Source organism: Phodopus roborovskii, unplaced genomic scaffold (assembly GCF_943737965.1).
Source record: "Phodopus roborovskii unplaced genomic scaffold, PHOROB, whole genome shotgun sequence".
Taxonomy (NCBI): domain Eukaryota; kingdom Metazoa; phylum Chordata; class Mammalia; order Rodentia; family Cricetidae; genus Phodopus; species Phodopus roborovskii.
Window position 1 is genome coordinate 32,720,012 of NW_026126541.1, and position 26,759 is coordinate 32,746,770.

Consider the following 26,759-nt stretch of genomic DNA (forward strand, 5'->3'; position numbering starts at 1 on the left):
ATCTCATCTTTGTTTCCTTGGCCAGCCGAGCTAAAGGTTTGCCATTCGTTGATGTTTTCAATAACAAGCTTTGGGGTTTGCTGATTTTTTCCCCCACCTAATTGGTTTTTCTATTCTTTTTTTTTTTTTTTTTTTTTTCCATCTCTAACTATACTTTCTATTACTTCCTTCCACCGGCTTGCTTCAGTCCTTTCCTAGCTTGCTGTACATTTTGACATTTCGTGAAAACTACTGTCCTAATCAGGTTTCCGTTGCTGTGACAAAACCCTGACCAAAACTGACTTGGGAGGAGAGGGTTTCTAGGGCTTACTGGTTACAATCCACCATCGAGTGAAGCCAGTCCAGGAACCTGTGGCAGGAACAGAAGCTGAGACCATGGCACCATGGGGTTTATTGGCCTTTTTCCAGGTTCATGCTCAGCTACCTTCCTATAGAATTCAGGACCACCACTGTCCTGGGTGCCCTGCCCAGTTTGGGCTTGGTCATTCTTCATTAAGGAAATGACCTGCCTACGGGACAATCTGATGGAAGTCATTTCTCAACTGACCCTGGCTTGTGCTACGTTGACAAAAACAAAACAAAACAAAACAAAACAAAAAAAAAGGCCAGGTGGTGGTGGCACAGGCTGCCTTCAACCCCAGCACTTGGGAGACAGAGGCAGGTGGATCTCAGTGAGTTCAAGGCCAGCCTGGTCTACAAAGTGAGTTCTAAGACAGCCAGAGCAGTTACACAGAGAAACCTTGTCTTGAAAATTAAAGGTGGGGGAGGGGAAGGGAGGAAGAAAAGAAAGGAAGGAAAAAAATATAACCAGTACAATAATCACATACACATACTTACTTTTTCAAAAATAGTAAGTTAAAATTAAAACTAAAAGGTCAACTGTATTTATAGCCCAAAGAAGTGACTTCTAGGGCCACTGAGATGGCTCAGCTAAAGGTTCTTTCTGCCAAACCCAAGACCTTGATTGTGATCCCTAAGATTTTGATCCCTAAGATCCCTAAGTGGAAGACTGACTTCTGCAAGTTGTCTGCTGACCTCCACACATGTGTAATGTCATACACGTGCTCCCATCAAAACAAATAAATACACACAACTTAAAAAGAAAAGACAGGCACAAAGGGTTATTATACCTTTAATGCTAGGACTCAGGAGGCCGAGAATTACTGAATTGGAGGCATTGTGGGCTATATTGCAAGACCCTGTCTCAAAACACAAAACAAAACAAACAGCGACTTTTGACTTAAAAAATTATTATTGTTGTCTGTGCATGTGTAGAGGTCAGAGGGCAACTCTGTGGAGCTGCTCCTCTTTTCGCCTTTATTGGATTCTGGGGATGGAACTCAGATGTCAAACTTCCATGGCATGACACGAGCACCTTTACCCACTGAGCCAGCTTGCTGCCTTCAACTCTTATTAGTTTTCAGTAAAAGTTCAAAGTTCAAACCAAAACCAAAACATCTTTTTTTTTTTTTCTGATTTCGGTTATATTTGTTAACGTCCTAGTTTAACTCCAATTCTTTTCTGACACATGAATTTGAGGTCACTTTTCTGAAAGTGCACTTAAATTACTTATGCTCGCCTATAATTTTAAAATGTTGATGAAAGAACACTACAAACATTCCATCATTTAAGCACACCTTTTCTTCTTCTTCTTCTTCTTCTTCTTTTTTTTTTTTTTTTTTTTTTTTTTTATTAAAAAAGAAGAGGTGAAGTGATTCAAATAGAGAAAGCTCAAAAACAAAGACCAAGAGTAAAAAGCTAATTTTATCAATCCGCCGCTCCCGTCCTCACTGTCCAGCCCGGGACTCCTGCTGGGATCGCAGGCCTGCATTATCACACCCGGCCTCTCTGTTTCAGAGATTTCAGTGCCCTCAGTGAGTCTGAGTCTAAACTCTTCCAGTGCTGAATGCAGGCTGAGGTGGATGGAGTTATTGCCTGAGGAGTCCAGGACAGAGAGGCGTAAGGCAAGCAAACGGCACTGGGCTGGCCATGCACACACTCTAGTTAGACCAGACTCCCCAGGCTGGCTGGGATCAGAGCCTGACCTGGACCCTGTAGGTCATTCTTACTTCATTGTGTTCTGCTGTGTTCCATACTTGCTTGTTTCACTATTTTAATCATGGCAAGGTGAGAGGTTCAATTAGCCTAAGAATGCTTAGCCTCACCTCGAACTGTCTTACTCAGGTATTTTTATTCCTCTGAACATATACCTAATCTCCACCCACAATTATTTTAAAGGTGGGCAGTAAGTCAGCTGAAGAGACAGGTGGGGCATGGGGCTAAGGCAGGGGGCTAAGGACTGCCACCACCCTTGGGCATGGCTCCAAACCAGAAACTTATTAAATCTTCATTTTTAGCTGACAAGCTGTACTATCTCTACACAAAGTCACAAAGTTGAAATAGAAAGAAACACTCGCAGTCATACCAAGGTGCTCACGGCACAGTGCTCAGCAAAGAATATGAAGTTCCACAATTGGTAAGGCCAGTCTCTGGTGGCAATGGTCAGAATAGTGGTTACCCAGAAGGAGGACTGTGACTGAGAGGGGTAACGGAATATTCTGGAGTACAAGTCCCTGTGGTTACTTAAAGAGCATTTGCAGTGAAAAACATTCAACATCAAAAGCGTAATTTCTCTGTCTCCAAAAATGCCTATTTTCCTTTCCCTCAAATAAAATAATGCTATGACCTAGATTCTTCCACTAAATAGGTACCAGGCTGGCCTTGGACACAGAGATCTCCCCGCCTCAGCCTTCTGAGTGCTGGGATTAGAGGTGTGTGCCACCATACCCAGCTTGGAGGGTGCTCTAGTTCTGACACTCTGCTTGTTGGCTCCAGCAGTGGGCTGTCTTTTGGTCAGGTGCTGAACTTGCCAGTTAACACAAAGATATGAGGCAATTTCCAAATGCTCGAAAGCCACTTGATTTACTGAAGAATGGACACTTACAGATAAACCCAAGTATAACACGGCTGTGGGTGCTCACATGGGGATAGGGATGAATCCCATGAACCCTTGTCCCACTAGAGCTGAGGTAGACGTGCGTGAGTCTTTTAACTGCCTCGGCAGCAGGACACACTGATCCCTGGGGAGCTGTGCTAAAGGGTGGCCCTTTTTCTAAAGTTTAGCCCACATACTGCAGTCCTGACAGTATTGCCAATGGCTTTCTAGGAAAGTAACTGAGGATGGCTATGCTGCCCAAACACTGAGGCTGCTAATTAGTTCCTCTCTGGGTGTGTTTGAAGACAGTATCAACCTTATTAGACATAATTGCACCATCTCCCAGCAAACTCTCCCTTATTGCCAGTAATATCCCAGCAGCAATTTTATGAGGATCAGAAACAGATGTTAGAGCTGTTTCCAAGTGAAACAAAAATAGAAAACCAAAAAACTACTGATAATGTGAACACAAGGGATCCTTTCAGAAATCGCTTAAAGCCATGGTGTTTATTAAAAAGCAATTCAGAAAATGAAAACGGGCAATTTTTTCTGTTTTCAAACTTTCTTCTCTCAGAACCTTATAAGCAATTATCCTAGGGCACTTTCTGTTGCTGAGAAAATTCGTTGGTTATGGAACAGAAAGTTCTACTGGGAAAACTGGGATTCAGTCAGAGCAGAGATGCGGCGATGGATTGTAAGCCACGAGCCAATGCCACACACAGGTAGGTGCTCGGATACACACACGGTGAAAGGACTCACAAGAACCATGCCTGTAGCATCTCTCTTGGCCTGGGAAGCCTTGTCCACAAGAAGTGTAATCTAGACACAGGACAGCTGCTTTCTTATTAGCTATTACTTCCTTTGCCAGCTTTGGGCAGTGGCATCTTGGTATTTCCTCTGGGTGTATACACCTAGTCAAAAGTGGCCTTGAAGGCTGGGGGGGGTGCAGTTTAGTGGATAGGCTCATGGTTAACATGTGCAAGGCCCTGGGTCCATCTCAGCAACCCTCTTGCAAAATGGTTTTCCCTAGGGAATTCACCAACAAAGCATTCTCTATAAACTCTGCTCAAAAAGGGACTCGAAGAATCCATTCTGAGGAGGGTTCAGTGGCGCATGCCTTTATTTCCAGCACTCTGGAGGCAGAGGAAGGTGGATCTGAGTTTCAGGTCAGCCCAGTCTACAAATAGAGTCCCAAGGCAGCCAGAGAACCCTGTTTTGAACCCTTCCCCCACAGGAAAAAAAATCATCTGGGGACTGGGGATGAGCCTTGATGGTAGAGTGCATAACTATGTGTGTGAAGCTCTAGGTTCAATTCCCAGGCAGTAAAAATAAGGTCATTTCAGGGATCCTCTAATCCCCTTGCCTGTCAATATGCTCCATGAACTATCAAGACAGGAGCGTGTCTGCTTGGAACTGGCAAGCTGTGGAGGTCTGGGGTCTTGCTATATACTTAAGAAACTGACTTGGAAACTTGGTTAATGGTTTTTTCCTTCATGTTCCATGTTAGGTGTGGGACACTTACCCATCCCCTTCAGAATCCAGGGCGACAGCCAGCTCTGTGAAGAGGAGCCCCGTGAGAAAGTGCTGCTGCCGGTACTCTGGGGTCAGGTCGAACATGCTGGCAATTTTTTGGTCCTGGAAACTGGAACAGGAGCTTGAATTCTACAGAAATACAAACAGCATCTTGATGAGTATTAGGAATTGGAATCCAAACAGTCCTGGCTTGCATTTACAGAGCTCTGGCCAGATACTGCATGCACGGACGGGCCAACATGAATATGAGAACAAAGCACACGGGGCCTGTTGAGAAACTAGGCTAGGGGTAGAGCTCAAGAGTGGAGCACGTGCCTAACATTGCTGAGTTCCCAGAATAGCAAAATGAGGTGGGGTGGGGGGAATTAGTTAATACCCTCCTTGCTCACCTGATTTCAAAAGTTGCAGATGGCCAAGCAGACCAGGGTAAATGGAGACAGAGAAATGAGAACTGTACCCAGCCCCATGCTATGGCCTGTTTTCCCAGCACCCTTTCTGAAGGTTGCCTGAGAACACTGTCTGGACATTGCTGGCCTGAACCAGATGTGGTGTCCGGCACAAAAATGCCAGAGTTGGCAGTCCTAGGCCATTCCCGTCCTGTGTCCTTCTCCAGGGGCACGGCATCCCTCACTAAGGGCAGCAGAAATAAGTGTCTCTGTACGTGTACCTGCACTTTGCTGTGTAGGGCCCTGTCAGCTCTTTGGGGCAGCGAGGAGAGGGGAGGGCCCAGGGCAAGGTCAACATGGGGGAAGTCATAGGACTCATTCCTCAGGAGAAACTACAGCAGACAGATGACGATGCATTTGGAATTGGTCCTTGTTAGTTACATGTGTCCTGGATCACATGATGGCAGTCATGTAGCTAACTTCAAGTACCATCTGGAACAGATAGCTAAGCTAACTTCTTATCTTTACTATTATTAAAAATGAGGCTTCCTACATTGCTCAGGCTGATCTGGAACCTGGGCTCAGGTGATCCTCCCCCTCAGTCTCTGAGTCCTGGAACTACAGATGCCTCTCTTTAAGAAATTGATTAGACAAGCCCTCACCTTTGTGCTAGGATCAAGGACACAGAGCAGAATAGAATCTAACGCTATCCTAAGATATCCTGCCTGCTGCTCTGAACATCTTATTTGTTTTCCACATACAGGACGTGATGTAAAATAACATTTTCTAGAGGACACTGATTCTTTTGAGAAACCTATGGGGTGGGGGTGAGGTCATTTCCAAAGTCAAATCATGTCATGAATCATTACTTCTCATACCCCTCCCCCTCCAGCACCTCTTCCTTTCCAAGGTGTTTGGCAAACAAATGAGGTTAAGAGTGTTTCCAAAACTTACTTTGGAACCCTGTACTTGCAAATATATCAAACCTATATCTACGTACTATATTGTATAATAATCGGTTAATGCCAACACAGGAGGACTTGAGACTTAGATCTAAGTTTCCTCATTTTCTAAACTTACAGATTCCTTCCTATATAGCCAGACTCATTAGGGGCCCTTGAGCCAAACTACTTGATTTGTAAATGATCAGTTCAGATGCCACAGCTTCAGAGCATCCTATTGCCCATATCTGGATCAATTGATCTGGGTTGAGTAGCTTGGTTTTTCCTCTAATTACTAAGACCAGTATTTACAGGAGATGCATGATTGAACTAAGCCAATGAATAAACTAGCTTGACTCTTTCCTTCAGTCAGTGGATTACCTGGGAGGATATGGAGGGACAGGGAGATGCTGGCGCAGTATCCGTATTCATGAAGAGGAGGTTCAGGTTGAGGTAATGCTCATGGCTACAGAGGATTCTCAGGAATTCCAGCCGCATGGAAATGAGTGTTGGAAGGGTATTAAGCTTGGCTGAGAGCTGGAAGGAAATACACAGAGGAAAGAAATGCTTAGGATAGGAACTGGAGCCCACTTTAACAGACACACTAATATATTCTTTCTCTACCCCGTAAAATATCAATTTGAGTGAAAGTTAATCTGAGAGAGCAACAGACACCATTCTGGGAGTCCCAGCCAGTTTCGTTTACTACTATTCCCAACAGCAGCCCCAAAGGAATACTCTTTTTCCCACTCTCAACGGGGTCTAGTCAATGTCATAGCAAACCTTCCTAGATAAGAAGCTTGAGGCTTCTTATGTTTTCAGCGTAGCACACTGAACACATCTTCTGACAACTCTACCTGTGTCTAAGGGGCTAAACTAAAAACTGCCACCAAAAAGGTGATAAAGTGACAGCTGAAGAGGCCATTGGGCAGGGCTGGTGGCTGGGTGCTGTGGATGGCTTTATGTCTATATTGAAAGAAAAATGGCCCATCCTGCACAGCTGTCCATGCCCTGCTGTTCGAGGGTCACCTTTCCCCACGTGTATCTTAAAGCTTAGAAAACAGATGGACTTGTATTTACTATGCACATAGTGCCCTGTAACCCAGCGGTTCTGAAGTATTTGCTGTTATTTACTCTGGGTGGGCTCTTCTACAGGGACCGGCAGTTGGTGATGGAAGATGAGGACACCTCCTTAGGATTCTCTTACCCAGGGCATCTTTTGAGGAACTCAGGGGTTGATGTAGTTTGGGTACAGAGGTATGTTAAAAATAAGCCAGGCATCATCTCTGTGTGTGGACTCTTAAGGTGGGTACACACTTCCTTAGAACTGACACACGTCTACCACCGCAGCGCGTACACACTTCCTTAGAACTGACACCTGTCTACCACTCCAGCACACACCAAACTTGAATTTTTACACATTCCATTATTTGAAAATCAGCCCCAAATAGTTTTTTTTTTTTTTGAGCACTTAAGGGAATTTCTAATACAAAAGAAGTATTTCGTTTTAATGATCTGAAAAGGTATGGGGAACAGAACAAAGTGTTACAACCTTTAGTAATTTAGGATTTACTTTTACGAAAGCATGTTAACAGCATTAAGTGTTATGTTTGTGTTTTGAACACAGTAACATAAAAAACACAGCACATTTTAATGTTAGCTCTCATGGTGGACATTTCATATTTTACTGAAATAATTTTTAAATCATCAGTGTTTATGACATATTTTGTTTATTACCAACATCTCCACAGTATTTAAAGGGCTCATATTAAAATCAGTTATCCTTCCTCCTGTCTTTTTCAGCACAGGGTTTCTCTGTGTAACAGTCCTGGCTGTCCTGGAACTTGCTTTGTAGAACAGGCTGGCCTTGAACCCACAGAGACCTGAGCTTCCTGAGCGCTGGGATTTAAGGTGTGTGCCATCACCACCCAGCAGGGCTATCTGTTCTTGACCATCCTAAAATTTGTCAGTTTGGATTAATCTTCAAATTTTAGGGCATGGAAGTTAATGAATAGACTCCCCAGGAAAATTTTAAAATAGATAATTTTGTTTAGTTAGGACAGAAATGTCTTCAACTTTAAGATATGTGAAAAAGATACCCTAACCAAATATAAAAAGTATTGTGGGTCAAATAATTTCTTAATAAAAATATTAATAGATCCATCAATTTTAAAATGAAAATTTGAAAGCATTAAACCCATTTTTATTTTATAATTATAAAATAATGCATTTATGTAGTGGATGAAGATCACAAGAAAACTTATAGTAAGAAATAAAAACTATTTTAACTCTATAAATAAGAAATCTGCAAGTTATGACATTACTAATGTATTTTTAAAATATGTCTTATTTGTAATCTCAAATGCACATGAGCTGTTTGATATATATTTAATACTTAAAATTACTGCAGCTAAATTATTTATAGTTTTGCTAGAATGCTAACCCTCTTGTTTGGTATTAATACTACACTCTACAGTCTTCAATTAAGAAGAAATCACTTGGTAGGGATCTTCTGCTATGTATGTATGTATGTATGTATGTATGTATGTATGTATGTATGTATTTGTTGAGAAGAGGTTTCACTATGTAACCTTGGCTGTCCCAAAACTCTCTACATATCTCAGGCTGGCCTTGAACTCACAGAGATCTACAGGCCTCTGCCTCTGTGAATGCTGGGATTGTTAGCCACTTGATAGGTGCAGTCAGAATTCAGGATGGACTAACGAGAATTTACAAAGTATTTTCAATGATGAGGGCACCAACAGCATCTGCCAAGTGCTCACTGTGCATGCAGTGCATTTATAGTCCCAAGCCCAGAACCGGACAGACCTCTGCGCAGCTCTATCACATTTCCTGTGTGAAACTGAGCAACAGCAGCGGGTTTACAAAGACAGGTGTCTTCCTGGGTTTCTTTTTCAAGAGCCACTCAACGGGCTGCAGAGATGACTCAGCTGTTAGAAGCTAGGCTCTCAGCCAAAACATCAAGAGAAGCTCAAACCCAGACCTTCAGTGTCCACCGCCTACTCTGCAGAGCCCATGAGCCCCACTGCACAGCTCTTTCCTACTGGGAAGGCACAGACTTGTAGTCATTAGGCACTTACAGCTCCTCCAGCTCTGTGAACCAAATACCCCACTGTGCTGCAGAGTAACCTCACATGTCACCCCCCAACACCACACACACACACACACACACACACACACACACACACACACACACACACACACACACCCCTGAGCTCTGGCAACACTTCTTTAGAAGTTCCTGGTTCCCTGGATGCCTAGTGGCCCCTCACGGGAAGCCTCTGAATGGTGTCACTGGCAAGAGCTTTTCTGCTTTGTAGCCAGCCCAGTGAAGCTCCTGTGTCACTGTCTTCTTTTCTGATCACACCTTTCTCCAGGATATCTCCAGGATAATGCGCCACATCCCTCAAAGCTCCACAGAGGAGAGCCCTTGCATTTTACAAACATGGAAAGGACAGCCGTAGAAACAGGGATTGAAAGCCGTAACATTACTATTGAGGGTGATGACAGCTTGCAAGGGGGAATAGTTGTGGTGGTTGTGGTAATAGCAGCAGACATGGTGGCCGTGGTGAAGAGAAGAAATATGGAAGGAGAGGAGTAGCAACAGTAACTGCTGTTTATATTCTTATTGCTAAGACATTCCCAAGGGGACACTCAAGAAAGAACTACATTCAAAACTTTACAGGGAAAGCTGGGAGCAGTGGCACATGCCTTTAGTCCCAGCACTCTGGAGGCAGAGGCAGGCCAACCTCTATGGGTTTGAGGCCACCCTGGTCTACACAGTTCCAGGACAACCAGAGCTGCATAGTGAGATCCTGTCTCTAACCAAAAACAACCTCAGGGGTAGAGTTAACATATCAATGTTGTGCTGCATTAAAAAAAAAAAAAAAAAAAAAAAAAAAAAAAATAGGTGCTTCGTGCTCCTGGGAATTCAATTGCTGAGTTCACTGGGTTTTTTAACATTAGAACTCCACAACCACAATTTAATTAATAATCCTAATAAGTGAGAAGAAACCTCATACTTTGGTTTCTCCGTGTGTGTGTGTGTGTGTGTGTGTGTGTGTTTGTGTGCAGGCTAGGAGTTGATGTCAGTTATTTTCTTCTATAACTTTCCAGCAAGCCCCTGGGATCTGCCTATCTATGCTTATCTCTACTTCCAATCTGTCTCCAGGAGCACCGAGGTAAGTTATATTCATCGCCAGACCTTGGGTAGGTGGCCGGGCTCCAAACTCAGGTCCTCATGCTTGAAGAACAAGCACTTTAGCTACTGAGTCATCTTCCCAATCCCAAACCTTGAGTGCTCTGGTCAAAGATTAAATGTACAGTCCTGTAATTTCAGTTTCTTCACATTGACCTGTTGATGGCTTTGATACGTGCTCCAGAAATCCAGGCGATCCAGCATGGCTAATGAACCTGCACTCTGCACAGACAGGGTGAGAGTCCAAGATGTGTAGGGGTCACTCTGCAGACAGCAACACCCCGTGACAGGGAGAAGGGGCTGAATTGGCAGCTCCTAGGGCACTCACCTGGTTGCAGTAATGCTTGATGAGGTTGAACACGAAGCCCCTGTCCATGAGTGAGAGAAGGTCATACAAGAAGAAAGCCAGGCTGATGTTGATCTTCTCCGCCTGCTCACTTTCCTTTAAAATGAGCACAGAAGCACACAAATCATACTGTTGGGTCCTGGGCAGGAACTGCCAGGCCCCTGGTGTGGACACTGGGAGAGGAAAATGCTATTATATTGATCCACCACTCTTCCAGGTGACGCTGAACATTTAGATGTAGTTTTTTTCCCCCACTCCTCTTGTTTTGTACATGTATAATTATGAGTATATAATCAACCCACCCTAATCTATATATACAATCTGGGGCTCTGAAATTTTATTTTTTATTGTTTTAGTTTTTAACATGGAGACTTGCTATCTAGTCCAGGCTGGCCTTGAACTTCTGATCTTCTTGCCTCAGCCCCCTAAATCCTGGGAATAAACACATTTGCTACCATATTTTTGAGGGGGTGAGGTGGGAGTGGACCGTGCAAGCTAAATTGAATTGGATTCACTGCCTTCAAAGAGATAGATTTAAAACATTTTTTAGAATAATCTATTTTATTTTATGTGTATGAATATTCTGTGAGCCATCACTTGGTTTTTTGGGGACTGAACCTGGGTCTTCTCTGTAAGACCAGCAAGTACTCATAACTGCTAAACCATTCCTCCAGTCCCCGGGAGAAAGATTCTTAATTTGTAAGGATTATTACATAAAATCCAGTCAGGAAAAAAATCAAGGCTTTTTCTTTTCCAGTGAGGCCAGGTTCTCAGCCTGAAAGATGTCAAGAGTCACACTTGGGAGGGTGGATTATTTCAAGAATTGAGGCAAAGCTATTTTTGGTTTTGTTTTTCAGTTTTATTTCTTTTCATTATTATTATTATTATTATTATTATTATTATTATTATTTCTCACTGCTCTTATCTATAAAATTTTTACATAGTGAGTTCTAGGACAGCCAGAGCTACATAGTGAGACCCTTACTCACTATGTGAGTAAATCTGGATTACACTTACTTATTTGTGTGGTGGTTTAGTATGAGTTATAGTGCACATTCAGATGTTAGGAGACAATGTGCAGGAGTCAGTTCTCCACTTTCACCAGGTAGGTTCTGGGAATTGAACTCAGGTCATCAGTCTTGGCAGCAAGTACCTGTACTCTCTGAGCCACCTCACTGGCCCATTAAATTCATATGTATGTATGCATGTATGTATGTATGTATGCATGTATGCATGCATGTATGTTTGTATGTATTTATATATACATATACACACACACACTTTAATTGTGGAATTATTTCAAGTTACAGATTGGCACAAGAATCATACCTACAAGCCCCTGATACTTAACACTTTGCAAACTTCGAATTATTATCATTCTTTCTACATAAAATAAATAAATAAATAAATAAATAAATACTTTTTGAGCCGGGCGGTGATGGCGCATGCCTTTAATCCCAGCACTCAGAAGGCAGAGGCAGGCGGATCTCTGTGAGTTCGAGGCCAGCCTGGTCTACAGAGATAGTTCCAGGACAGGCTTCAAACAAGAGAAACCCTGTCTCAAAAACAAACAACAAACAAACAAAAAACAAAAAACTTTTTGAAAGTTTTTTTCAAGTAGGTGGTAAATATCTCTCCTATTTACTCAACAAAGACCAGGCTGTATCTCTCAAGAGAAAGAATATTTTCTCTGATAAAATCATTTAAATGATAAACCACACTGTCGTTTCTTTACAGCTCTCCCCAGCCACACCTTAGGGGCTTGCCCAGCATATTTTAACTGCTGTTATATTCTAACTATTTTCCAATGAGGCTTATTTTTTTTCTGCTTATTAAAGTAACACGTTCATGGCAAACGATTTAGAAAGTGAAGACACAGTTACCTTCTGAGGTTTCACTAAAAGGGCTGCTATCTCTGAGGTGACCACGTTCACAATGGTTGTTATGTCATCTTTGAATCGGTCAGAAAACCGAGTCCTCCGAAAACTGTCACGTTTATCCAGGTTATGTACATACTGCGCCATGCTTTTCACCTACAGAGGGATGGGACAATGTCAACATGGGGATCGGAAACCTGCTTGTACAATGTGCAAAAGAGTACATGGTTTGCAGGAAATCTCTTTCACAGTGGACTTCTAAGACTTTCTTGGTGCTGCTGGTGCCCAAGCTGGCTCTGAACTACAAAATTCTTCTGACACACAGAATGGTTGCCATGGTACCTGGATGTGGGCACAGTGTCCTCTTCTTGACCCCTACTTAGGGGCTCCTTTCATGCTGCTGACAAAACCTGGAGCTTTGCTGTTTAGGCCCAGTGTCAGGAGACACCCCCCATCCCAACAGCCCACATTCTGGAAGACAGTGTGAAGCTGAATTCTCAGAACTACACAGGTTGTTACAGTAGATGACAGAAGACACACAAAGGAACTATGACAGATTTTGATGACCCCTTATGGAAGGCCTCACTATCTTTGGGGAGTAGGTGGGGGGTGTGTTGGGGGTGTCTGTGGAGGCATGGGAGGATGGGAAGGAGAGGGAATGGGGGAGGATTGATATATAAAATAAAATTGTTTCTAAATAAAAAAAGAAATATAAAAAAATAAAAGTCAAATGGTGAAATAAACAGAAAAATAAATAAAATTTCCAAAAATAATAATAAGAAAAGGAACTATTTTTAAATGCTGCCTGAATGTAAAGACTTTTCCTGAAACTACACCAAAGGAGAAATGTCTCTCCTACATTGAGTTTAAAATCAAACAGCTATTTTCCAGAAGCAATTTTATAGTTCACATCAAGTTAAATTTCTGGTTCTAGAAATTAAAATTCAAACTATATTATGAGCTGATCAGGATTTTGTTGGCTGTCTAGAAATTTGATCATTATATAGAACACAGCCTCTGGAGGATACAAATACATGTTTTTGAGATGGGTCTCATTACAAGGTCCATGTTCGCTCAGCTTCTAGGGAAAATAATTTTTTAAGTTTCTTAAGCCTAACTTATAGTCAACTAATCAATTAATCACTCGATAACTAGTATGATACTAGTTTAAAGCCTACTATATTTTAAAATCTAGATCATGTAGAATTTTTGGGTTCTTCCTGTGTCAGGAGATCCCAGGGTCAATATATTTTTGGCACCATCAGAAGTTGAGTCTTACTGTTGGGCGAGTTGCTGAGAACTATTTGGGCAGTCTAACTGGACAAGTTGGGGATGGTTGTTATTGCTGACTGTCTGCTTGACGGGATCAAAACTCAACCCGAGATAGGTCTTGGGCATGATTAGATCAACTGGAGTTAGGAAGTTCTGCCAGCTGTGAATAGCACTGTTCCACCATTGATTTCCAGATCAAAATGGAAAAAGGGAGGTGAGCAAGGTATTCATATCTGTCTACTTCCTAACACCCGAGGCTGTGTCCAGTTGCCTCAGGGACTGCCACCATGACCTCCCCGCCATGACGGACTGTATCCTTGAACTGTGAGCCAAGATAAGCTCTTCCTTCCTTAATTTCTTCAGGATATTTTGATGCAGAAAAAGGCAAAGTATCCACTACACTGGGCTTTCTTGTGGCTATGGCCAACATTGGGAAATCGTGTTCATGAATTTGTACAGGCTCATCAGAATATGACAGTAAAAGTTAACTGTCACCGGGGCCTGATGGCACATAACTGTAGCCCCAGCACCCAGGAGGTGGTGTAGGAGAATCATTACCAGTCCAATGTCTGACTGCTCTACATAGTGTGTTCCAGGTCAGCTGGGACTAGCTAATGAGACCCTGATTCAAAGCAAGCAAGAAGAAACAATATTAGCCAATCAGAAAACAAGCTTTAAAAAACAAACCAAAACCAAACAAAATCCCCCAAAGACAGAAGAGCGATTTCCCCAGAAGATGACCCACCCACATTTACCCCATCTGGAGTCTTGGAAGTTGGCTTCCACTCTGAAGAACACCACCAGGCGGACCTTTGACACACCAATGACAGTCTGTTTCTCAAGACCTCAACCTAGGTAAGACTGAGACAAACCGGGGACAAGCACAGAGGAGGCAAGGCAAGAGGGAAGGACAGAGCAGCAGGGTTCACAGAATGCCCTGGCTAGCTCACACAGACCTAAGCATGCCAAATCCAATGGAAGGACATGGCTTCTCCTACCCAAGGGCACTGTCTAGCTCTGGGCACACAGACATATAGACATATCCATATTCCCAAAGGCCCACACCTGCACGGTGAGAGGACCTGAATGAGTGGTGGGAACAGGACACCGTTTCTTTCTTTCTTCTTCTCTTTCTTTCTTTTTTTGGTCAACAAAAGTATCTCTCTCACTACATCCCAGCCAAGGACCAGGGAGGACAAGGCTCCTTTATTCAGGTGACCCCAATCCTGATCCTCTGCTGGCTAACCCAACCTAGCACCAGGCTGTTGAACTCATTGTTGCATTCAGCTCCTGCCTGCTGAGTTTGGCCATCCCACAACCAAATAAATAATTCGCACAATGCTGTACTTCCCTCTGATGGCTTCTGTCCAGGCTGTCAGCAACCTGCCAGCTCTAGGATTCCTAGCTTTCCACAGAAGAGCCCAGCAGAAATATCAGTGGGGCTAACCTAGCATTTGTAGGTTTTGATGAGGTAGGAACACAATTTCTCCCGCATTTGCCTCTGTGGCCCATTCTGAGAACAGATACCTTTCAGAACCCTCTCGTGCAGAACAGCATATCCAGAGGAACTGGGTCACCTAGTTACCTCTGGGCCTTCAAGGGCTGAATCAGTGCTTTCCAGCCACACAGGGGCTCATTCATTAAAATGTGTGAAATGCAGAACTAAGTGTACCAGCTCCTGTAACAAAGTTATTCTTCATTAGCATCTGGTAGCCAGCACAGCTGGAGGTGTCAAGCTGCCCCTCTGCTGTCTGAGCCCTTGGGGAAGTTTTTCTTTTCAAGCTGAGCATCAGAGCATCTGCCAGGTAAGTGTGCATCAATGCATGGAGGACCGAGGGGCCCCTCTGGGTCTGAGATCAGTGATCTTTCCAGATCCTTGACCACAGCTCCCACGTGGCTTCTTGCCCTTCTCCATCTGTGAGTGTTTAGGCATTTGTACACTGTAGCAATGGTCCCTTTGACTTCTGGTTGTAACGTGAACAGGAGACTGTAGCCTGAGATCAGTGGTGAAAGGTTTAGCCAGTGACACAGGATGGTCCTTTCATGTGGACCCCCTTCTTTGCCTCTAGATTTCTCGATGCTCCAACTGCTCTGTCCCCTCTCTGTGATTCTTCAGATAAATAAAGGGTTCAGGCAGCTGCTGCACCCAGAGGGCCTCACCAATCTCTGTTGGCTCCTGTAACATTGCCAGCACCCCGGGTAGAGGCCTTGTGATAAATGCTCCTCAGCTGCCAGGAGCCTGACCGAGTGGCTACAGTCTGTAGAGCCCTGTGTAGCTGCTGTCTTGGTGGGTCTGCATTTTGACCAACCCCATCAAAGTGCTTTGATCCATGGGAGCCTGCTATGTCATTTGTGCCCCATAAGGGGGCCCTAGAGGTAAGAGGTGGGTACTTTCTCTTGGGCCAAACAAGTCTTAGTAAGACTTAGGCCAGGTCAGAAGCAATTCTCATCTTTCCTGTGATTCTTAGCTCCTTGTAGTTATAATGGAGGAGTAGGAATACTGCCAAAGCCCTAGAAAGGCTTTTCTGTGGCTGCCACTCTTCTTCTAACCCCACCCCAAAACTCAGGACCTTGACTCAAAGCTGCATGAAGATTAAAGGAGACAATGCCTGGCATACACACAGTAAGATGCTCAATTTACTTTGGATGTTTTCATTTTTCCTTTTTCAGTCGTTCCAGCTGCTACTGGGATTACATGAAGGGCAGAGTCATTGTTACCCCGTATACAAACTTGTCTTTAAGATGCAGTTATAAGATGCCCAGTGGAACCACTCAAGCTGAGCTCACGATAACAGGAACCCAAATAACCACCATCACCCACTGCACTAACCAGGACTCCTGATCGGGATAGGTTAGCCTGCTGTCAGTCAGTATGATGGACTGAGAAGTCTTGAAACTCCAAGCTTTTCAAGAGGCAAATTGCAAATAGAGAGAACACAGTCCTGAATGTTAGAGAACCAGTCCCTGGCTGAGCAGGCTGGCAAATCTCTCTAGCTCTAGTGTGGGGATAACCTGGGGGGGGGGGGGGGTCTCAGGATTTCAAGGATGGATTCAAGAGCCTGCAGAGCTGCTATTGAAACTTTCCCCAACAAGCACAGTGCTGCCTAAGATCTAAGTAGATGAAATGTGCTCATGTGAATTAATAACCAACACACCTTTAATTAAGGAAGGTCTAGTTTTTGTTTTTTTTTTTAAATCAGCGGTTTTTACTTAGGATTTGGGATTGTGTTATAAATTATGGGTCATGGGCCAAGAGGATCTTCTCTTTGGGAAAGCTTGATTGTGGGTAAGATGGTAAGCAGAGGCAGGACATGCAGGACATGGTTGGTTTGGTTTTGTAAATACTTCCTGTACCTTAAGAAAAAGAGGGGAGTAAGTTTTGTTGCCAGTGCAATCTGTGCCAGACCACCGAACTCGTGTATACCCCGATGATGCTATTATCCAAAGGCTAGCAAGTTGTAGCCACAAGCCTTAACCAGCTCGGGCTGTAGACTAAGATCTGCTGCTAAATTGGTCAAAATCCCAGAGTCCTTTAGCTATGGTTAGGACTCACAGGTAGAGGTGGTGGGGACCAGTACATTGTAGGTGGGTCTTGAGGTCACCTGGGAAGACAAGTGAGTGCATAGTGTTTCCTCCACTCCCACAGGGAAAAGGAGCTGAAGAATCTCATTCGTTCTATCAAGCACTCCCATGTGATTCTGGGGTCTGGGTCAGTGCACTGGAATCGTTCTCAGACTAGATGCTGACTCTCCAGGGTTTCAAGTCCAGACTCTTTCTGTAGTAAGAAGCTAAATTCTTAACTCAGGGCGCATCATGCCTTCTTCCTCCTGTTGTGTGGTTATTTTCATTTCCTTTGACTCCTTTCCTTTCTCTGTCTGATTGCTCAGTATTGCTCCTTCCTCGGTTTTGGATTTACATTGGAAAAAAAAAATCTACTCCCTCTTCTTAAAAATATTATTCACTTAATGTCAGAAGAAGGAGCCCAGTCAACATAAAGCAATACCACCCCTGTGTCTCAGTCATTCCTCTCCTGTGATTTTATACCTTTTCCATTTAATATCATTTCACTCTGCATCTCCATTTAACAACATCAAAATAGCGCTGTGTTTGGGACAGAGGCTGGTAATAGAATGCTTGCCTAGCATGCACCAGACCCCAAATATAATCCCCAGTATCTCAATAAAGAGATATGCTTATATGCTTATATTTGTTGTGGTGGGGTAGGTATGGGTGGGTGCGGTGTGTGCACATGAGGGTGTGGTCACATGTGCATACACCCCACACCTGGAGATTAAAGCAGCTTTCGACATCTGCTACTGCTGTTCCCTGCCTCATTACCCAGAGACTCATAATGAACCCGAAGGTTGCACACTTGGCTAGGCTGGCCGGCCAATGAGCTCTTCAGATTTACCCATCTCTGTCCTCCAATGTTGGGATGACAGGCACATGCAGCCATGCCTAGTTTCATATGTGGGACTCGGGGATTCGAACTCAGGTTCTCATCTCACAGAGCAAGTGTTCTTACTGAGCCATCTCCTCCCCAGCCACTGTTCTGAATGGTTTTTATAACGGAATCTTCATGTCCATTAGTACTAAAATACAAGTAGGTATCAGTAGTATTCTTATTTTAAAATGGAGGAACTATGCACGAGCATTTCACTGGTCTGCGGGGAGACTGACAGCAGTGGTAGGGTAAACATATGCACAGATTTCAAACTCTTTCCAACCCATGTTAATATAGTTGGTTATTGTCTGTATGATATCACACAGCTTGCCGACGCTAAAGACAGAATAACGAAGACATCCTAGAAATCCAACAGGTAAGACAGGAAAAACAATGACAGATTGTGTAAAGTGCTAGTAAGGGGATAAATAATAAAGTGGAACACCCATTACAGGAGAAGGTGATCAGAGAAGGGCTCTGCAGGTGGTGACATTTAAGCTGGAGTTAGAAGATGAGCAGGAAGTGTGTTTGTTGGGGATAGGTAACAAAAAGTAGTTTGTGAGAGTGAATTTTAAAAAAGCTTTAGGAGGACCCTGGCATGAGACAGAGGTACACATTAGGATTGCACAAGGGTATTTTAGCTATGATTGGCACTTTATTTCTAGCATACTGGAAACCATGAAGAGACTGGCTGCCTGGGGCAGGAGGGGATGGATGGGCTAAGAGCAAAAAAAGAGGAAGAAAAAGGAAGATGCTGCAAGAGGCACATGAGAAATGATGGTGGCTTGACCAGGTGGGAAGCATGATGAGATGCAAAAATGGGGATTGATTCTCAAGGTAGAATCAATAAAGTTTGGTGGAAGACAGATGGAGGGTGAGGGAGAATTGCATTTCAGGGAGCAATCCAAGGTTCACAGCCAGGTCCTGACACAGAAAACTCCTTTCCCATGTGTGTTTTGCTTGCCTAATGAGCACAGATACAAATGCAAGAACCTCACCAGAAGTTCGAAGAAGAACCAGGCATACTTGAAGACAGTTTCTCTCACCAGTCCAGTGCTGACCACCATCTGCAAGGCGAGCTCCTCGTGGAAATGCTGCAGAACAAACAAACAAAAAGCAGGCTATGATGGCAAGTATTGCTCACTGGATCCTTTTTCCTTCTTTATTAACATAATAGCTGGTTACAGAAGCATGTGACAAGTGGCAACGTTCGTGCTGAAACGACATTTGGTCAGGCAGAGGGTGGCAGTGCACCGCAGCCCCAGCCTTGGAATAACAGCTGCATTCTATGGGGAAACCCTCCTGGGTAGTACTGGGGACTGGTGCTGTGTGTTGGAGAGGAATGACCTTAGAAGTCCCACAGACCACACAGTGCATTCCTCTCTGTACCCTTAGTTTGCTCATCCACAGGACTGGTTTGTTGTTCGCTATGATCTTCAAGTTTGAATGTGAATCAGAATCCCTTGGAGACTTAGTAATACTCCTCCAGCTTATATAACAAATGCACTGAGTCTCCAGGCTGCTAGTATGTCTCCATTTAGAGCCCACAGCCCACTGGATCCCAGCTTTCCTGTACACGGGTGTCTGTCGTTTCTTCATTTCCCATCACCCCAGTGAGGTCAGTCCTAATGCCGTGCAGGTCATGGCAACCCTGAACTCTCAAGACTTCTAAAGTCCTGTGTCCCAGAGGCAGATGTTTGAAGACTCACTCAGTCTCCTGACTGCTCTGCAGCAGATGCTACACAGAGTACATTTTAACTTTCTCATCTTCCCAGTCTTTGACCTCGCTAGGCACTTGTTTATGCTCTAGACAATCATTTTGATGTGGAAGAAGCTAAGGATCAAAAGGAAGGCTACTAACGCATCTTGGTTTGCTTTGTACTTTTCTGCTCCCAAAATGGAAAGGCCCTCATGGTGAGGACCTTCTCAGTCCTGGACAAATCAAGACAGTGCCATACCAACTAAATGCAGAAGCAATGGCTGGAACCCTCTGTGGTTTGCACGTGTCTTACACGTACATACAAAGCTGAGAATAAACACAGACAGTCTCTTGTTTCTCAGTGGCCAGGAGGGTGAGAACTATTTTAACACTCAAATATGGCATCTTTATGTGGAAGTAGCAAGAACTGGTTGTAGCAATGACTGCTCGTTACAAACTTTCGAATTACCCACAGGATAGCATGCACACAAGGAATTATACTAGACAGTAAATGTCTTACAGACATTCAAATTTGAGGGCCACTTATCTAAATGGAAAGGAGACAAAAGGAAAGAAATCTTTGAGCAGATGTCAGAGTGCTCCATCCACCCTGTACCCCGGTCAGTTCAACTCATCCACTGTTTTCCCGTTCTACCTGGTGGATTAAACCGTAGCAATATTAACATGTGGGAACACATTTGTTTGCTGATGGGAGTCTGAGCCCCCTGCCATCTGGGAGAGGTAGGGCTACTGTGAACCCTGCTGCTGCCAGCTGTGCACGTGATAACATGCTACATGTCCATTCTCCTGTGGGAAGAAAGACATGCTCTGCCAGCTTTGGAGTTAGCTGCTAGAAATAGGTCAGCCTGTCTGCCAGAGTCTTATGGCAGGAAGAGATTAGACAAGGATAAGCTGCTTCTTAATGTAATTTTATGTTGCTTACTGGACAGTGTTATTGTAAGAACACCTTGCTCCAGAGGTTATAGAAGACAGCCAAGCAGCAAAACCCTGTTTGCTGAGCTATAAAGGCAACACACTGGCTAAGCTGCCCTCTGAAGTAAAACTTCCTCCATACTGGTCATTCCAGGTCAAAGCAAGCCAATTGCAAAACCAAACAGGATATGAACTAAGGAAGTCAGACTTTAGGCCAGTATGTTGACTGTTTCAGGTTTCTATTTTATTTTATTTATTGCTATTTTTATTTATTTGAGACAGGAGTCACTATGTAGCTCTGGTTTACTAGAACATTCTATGTAGATCAGGCTGGTCTTGAACTCACAGAGATCACTCTGTCTCTACTGCCTAAGTGCCAGGGGTTAAGTGTTGCTGGAGGTTTTCTTGTCCTGCCAGGTCCCGCTGCCCTTCTCAGCCCCAATTAAGCACAGAGACACTATGTTAATTATAAAACTGTTGGCTGATAGCTAGGGCTTCTTATTGGCTAGCTCTGTCTTAATTATTAACCCACAACTATTAATCTATGTATTTCTATCTGGCCTTATCCTACCGGAGGCCACCTGGTGCATCCTATCTTCTAGGTCTCTATACGGTGTCTCTTTGCTGTCTCTCTGCCTACCTTTCCCAGAATTCTCCTCGTCTCCTAGTCCCACCTATCTTCCTGCCTCTACTGGCCAAACAATGTCTTATTTGTCAACTAATAAGAGAAACATATATAGAGAAGGACATTCCCCCATCAGTTAAAGGCTGTGCCACCATGCTCAATCTTAAATAACACAGTTTTTAAAGGAAAGCAGAATTTGGAACTGGTGGCTGTGACAGCCTACTGCTAAACAAGTTTGTTTTGGGCCTAACCACACGTTCTTTTACTTTTCCTTTCATAGTTAACTTCTGGAATGTCTTGTTGACACCTGGTGCCAGAATTACTGTAGAGTCTACAGCATCAGGACCATTGGCACCTTCCATTCCCCATCCTTCACTCCTCCATCCTGAGGTTCATGCTTTCCCTGCCTGTGTAATAAAATCTTCCTATGATGTTAGCAGTTGCAAAACAGCTTTGTGTGTAACTACAGTTATTGTGTCTGCAATTAAATAAGGATCTTGGAAGATAATCATGACCTCAACTTAAGTAGCTTCCACTCTTGGGCACCTAGCAGACAACACTTGACAGACTACTGGTTTGACGGCTCACATCTCTCTTGACCATATCCACTGTGCTGACTGGAGAGTTCTGTTGGTTTCATGAATTCCCTACTTTGCATGGCTTCTGATTTCAGAGTTAAGGTTGATTATAGGTCATCAAGAGGAATCACTGAGATTGTTTCATACTGCACTCGGTCTCAGCCAAGATCAATTGGTCAGGAAGGCATATTATGACTTCATACAGTACTGAAATAATGTCTATTTTTATCATTTGCTTTTGTCAAGGATGAATTTTCACCAGCTTACCTTCCCCTAAGAAAGAGGCAAATGTGGTGGTTCTCAAAGCTGGATATCTACATCAGCACCAGCTCTGATAACTTGCTGGAAATTCAAGTTAGGACCTGGCTCGGATGTACTGACTTAGAAACAGTGGAGAAAAAGCCCACAAAACAATTTACAAAACTGTTTGTTTCAGATGCATGGGTAAATTGAAAAACCACTGAGTTACTGAACAGTTAAAATGTAAAATGGTAAAAAAGAAGAGACAAGACTCAGTGTGTGTGCATGCGCACACGCACACACACACACACACACACACACACACACACACACACTAGCTGGGCAGGAAACCAGGGCAGAGAGAGCACATCATGTCTATTTTCAACTGTAACATGAAGACACAGGCGAGTGTTTTCTTGTGCTGGGATTACCCTCATAACTCCCGTCTGTACCTTTTTGCTGACTGGTCTTGGGGCTGCAGTGGAACCTGGAACATCATTATTGCCAGAGCAATAGTAAGACATCCGGCTGCAGTTTCGATCAGAAATCTGAAACACATAAACCATGACCCACTGTCAACTCATAGTGACACACTGGAAAGCACCTCAGAATTCGTTTTTATTATATATCCTTTTTTTTCTGTAATAGAACCAAAATAATAGCTACGTTTAAATACAAAACAAATCAAAGGAAGTACATTAATTTCTCTCACTGCTGAGGTAACCACTGTTAATAGTTTAATGTGTAGCAACATGGGTAAAGTGTAGGTAAGACACAGGAACCAGCTTTGGGAGGATGGTAAAGGACAAGCTTTGACTACTGGGATTTCCCTAGGGATAAAGCAGGATACTTGGAGAGCAGCCATGCTACCAGGGTGGTGACAAACAAACAAACAAACCCCAACAACCAACCAACCAAACAGCAATAACAAAACCCTACTAGTTTCAAAGAAAGAAAAAAAATACTTAAACAGAACAGGAGAGAGTTCAGAGGTCATTCTGGAAATGTTCCAGACTGGGGAGGGCTCTATTCCCAAAGCAGAGGAAGAGAGCGACACAGTGGACACATTGAGATAAAGAGAGCCCTGAAAAAAAGTTCTTTTATATTCTTAAGTACCAGATAATTTAGTGGGGGATGGAGGTAAGGAGAGAGGGAGGAAAAGAGAGGGAGAGAGAGAGAGAGATAGGGAGAGAGGAGATGAGTTTGTATTTGCAGAGGAGAGATGGAGTCCAAAGAAGGCGGAGACACACAAACCTGAGATTCCAACAGCATACTCCACATGGGACAGACTGCTGCGAAAACGTGCAGTCCAGACAGAAGTCATGGTCTGTACAACAACAACATGCTAGGAAATCCCCTCTTCTCTGAGCCTAACAGGAACAGTGACAAGAACACTTGAAACAGACCCCTGTGAGTCAGTGACAAGGGACCTTTAGAGGCCAGGCCTTCCCTGCACAGTTCACTCTGAAGACTCCAAACCATGCAGAGTTCTACATGCAAGGAATTACACAGGCTGCAGTGAGACTCATTAGCTCCCCAGGAGTGGACATGTAGTGTGTGAAGGCTGAGGTTCAATGTTCGGAACAGAGGAGGGTCATGGGAGGCTTGACAGCTGAAGGGACTGTGGCAGATAAGACATGCTTTATTCACGAATGCTGCTGCCCACATCGTGATGAACACTGGTTATGCACAGCCAGGCACAGGAACAAAGGTAAACCCTGCAGAGGGTCACATGAAGGTAGGCACTCAGGCTTACACACACACACACACACACACACACACACACACACACACACACACACACACAGAGGCAGGCTAGTGAAGGCAAAGGCGAAAGGGAAGGCCTCTGACCTCAAGGCCATGTTTCCACAGAATTCCACAAAAGTGGCACTCTGCTGAAAGGAGTTATAGAGTGGACGACATCATCATTTATGTAGACATCTGGTGCCAGCCATTTTGTGCTACTCACAGTCCCCGAGATGCCCAGCATTAGCTATCTCAGTTCATGATGGCTATCCACATCAGTACCACGCTGTCTAACATAAACTGGCCTGTTCAGCCTTTTGTTCCCAACATAGCGGCAAATGCTTAAAGGTACTAGGGTGCAAGCCAGTAGGAAGCCTGGTAACAGTTCTTTCCAGTACCTATAGACTGAAAATTAAATACTGCCTGGAACCATAAACCATGCCTGACTTTGGTTGTGTGGCAAACAAGAAGATCGATGTAAGAAGCACACATTACCACAAAGTTTCTGCCGTCGACTGAGGTTCACATCCAAATAACCAGCAAAGGAACAGTGAGATGGCTACATAGAGATGGGATCCTACCTGCACTCAAACAAGTGACTACATAAAGGTACTCTGCACCTTCTTCTGGCCATGTGAACACAGAGCCAGTATGCATTCACACATAACATACATTGAGATCTGTACTTATATACACACAGATCACACAAAGACCATTTGTTCCTGTGCTGTAGGTTGTGGCCAGTGCCCTAAACATGAATTCTCAGACTTTGATTTAACCACTAAGCTATAGCCCCAGTCTTGTGGGAAGGAAATCACTCAGTCCTATTAAAATCCAGTCCCGCATGATACTGGAATATTTCAAATAAAACAGATTATCAACAAATCCAACCAATGACTTCATCCTGGATATACAAGTCCCACTGCAGAAACATGAGAACAGAAAACTCAAAACAACATTACTCCTCCAATAATGACCAGTTCTATAGCCATGGATTCCAATGGAAGTAAATAAGATGAAATCCCAGACTAAGACTTTAAAAGGTCAGATGTGGTGGCACAGCTCATTATATTCCCCAAAGGTACCCTTCATAATTGGAGGAGAAAGAAAAACTTTCCAGGACAAGAACATATTAAAGAATTTTCATGCCCACTAACTTTGCACACAACAAAGAGAAAGATAAGCAATCTATCTATGAGGCCATAGGAAAGAATAAACCATACTAGAATAATAAATAAGCAAATGAGGGATAGGAAAATATTAAGTACAGAAACAACAGAATGGCAATAATTAATGTGTACCCTTCAATAACTCTAAATGTTAATGGTCTAAATTCTCTAATCAAAAGGCAGAGACTGCCAGATTGGATTTTAAAACAAGACCTATTTGTTGCCTGTAAAAAAAAAATATACCTCTTCACAATGTCTTACATGGCCTTGGGGTGAAAGCATGGGGGAAAAAAGAATTATAAGTAAATGGAAATAGAAAGCAAGCAGGGGTAACTATCAATATACAACAAAACAGATGTTAAACTAATTTAGTAAAAAGAAATAAAGAAGCCAGGTGGTGGTGCATGACTTTAATCCTAGCACCCAGGAGGCAGAGGCAGGTAGATTTCTGACTTTGAAGTTACTCTGGTTTACAGTGAGTTCCAGGACAACCAGAGCTACACAGAGAAATCTTGTCTCAAAATAACATAAAAAAGTGGAAGAAGAAATAAAAGAGGTGACTTCATACTGATTAATGAAACAATTTATCAAGAAGAAATTACAATTATGAATGTATATGTACTAAAAATTAGCACACCCAATTTCATGAAACAAAGGCCACTGGATTTAAAGGGACAGATTTGAACTGAATATAACTTCAATACCTGACTCTTACCAATAAACAGGTCACTCAAGACAAAAACCAACAAACAAGCATCAGCATTAATTCACATCATAAATCAAATGGACTTGACACATGTCTACAGAATCCACACAAAATGAAGAATACATATTCTTTTCCACAGCCCACAGAACTTTCTCTAAAGTAGACCACATTGCCCACAATGCAAAACAAGTTTTAGGAAACAAAATAAATTGAACTTTTTGTATTTTTGTCTGATTACAATGGAATAAAACTAGAAATCAGTTAACGAGAGAAATTACAGAAAATATACAAACTATTTATAAGAGATGGACTAACACTCTATACACTAATGGAAACAGGAGGAAGGGGTTCTGTGGAGATAGTTCCATGGGCAGAAGTCCATGCTCTAGAAACTGGGCAACCTGAGTTCGATCACCGGAACTTACACAAAGGCAGAGGGAGAAAACTGATTCTACAAAGTTGTCCTATAACCTCCATATGCATGCTGCGGTCTGTGTATACCTCTCTCTCTCTCTCTCTCTCTCTCTCTCTCTCTCTCTCTCTCACACACACACACACACACACACACACACACACACACAAAACACGATGAATTTTTAAAACTTTCCCTAACTCAGAGAAATATCAAATAACTTAGTCATGTATCTCAAAGCAATTAGTAGAGAAAAAAATTAATAAAATGGGAATGAAAAGAACAATATAAAAAATTAAGGAAAACAGTTGGTTCTTCAAGAAAAAAAAAAAAAGAAAAAAAAGAAAGAAAAGATCGACACATCCTAGTTAAACTGACCAAAAGAAAGAAAAAGAAGACACAAATTAATAAAATTAGAGATGAAAAGGGAAATATTACAATAAACACTTGCATGTTTCTGAGAACTGGAGTATACTTTAGACAAATATTCAAATATTTTGAAAAGATTAGAAGAAATGGATGATAAATTTCTACCCATATATGACCTACCAAAATGAAATCAGTAGATATTATTAGCTTAAGCAGATTTATGACAGGTATCAAGGCTGACACTGTAATAAAGCCTCCTAATTTAAAAAAAAAAAAGTTCAGATACAGATGGAGTCACTGCTAAATTCTACCAGACCTCCCAAGAATTA

At 43.0% G+C, this 26,759-nt stretch overlaps 1 protein-coding gene across 1 annotated transcript in view; it reads right to left on the reverse strand.

The window, feature by feature from the left end:
* Positions 1-26,759, reverse strand: part of Dock8 (dedicator of cytokinesis 8) — a 205,534-nt gene that overhangs the window by 45,228 nt on the left and 133,547 nt on the right. The window contains exons 23-28 of the mRNA XM_051200107.1: positions 22,481-22,576; positions 18,952-19,047; positions 12,244-12,393; positions 10,343-10,456; positions 6,177-6,332; positions 4,458-4,597 (exon numbers count right to left, since the gene is read on the reverse strand). Of these exons, the coding sequence (XP_051056064.1) occupies positions 4,458-4,597; positions 6,177-6,332; positions 10,343-10,456; positions 12,244-12,393; positions 18,952-19,047; positions 22,481-22,576 (752 nt within the window). The remainder of the gene's footprint in view (positions 1-4,457; positions 4,598-6,176; positions 6,333-10,342; positions 10,457-12,243; positions 12,394-18,951; positions 19,048-22,480; positions 22,577-26,759) is intronic.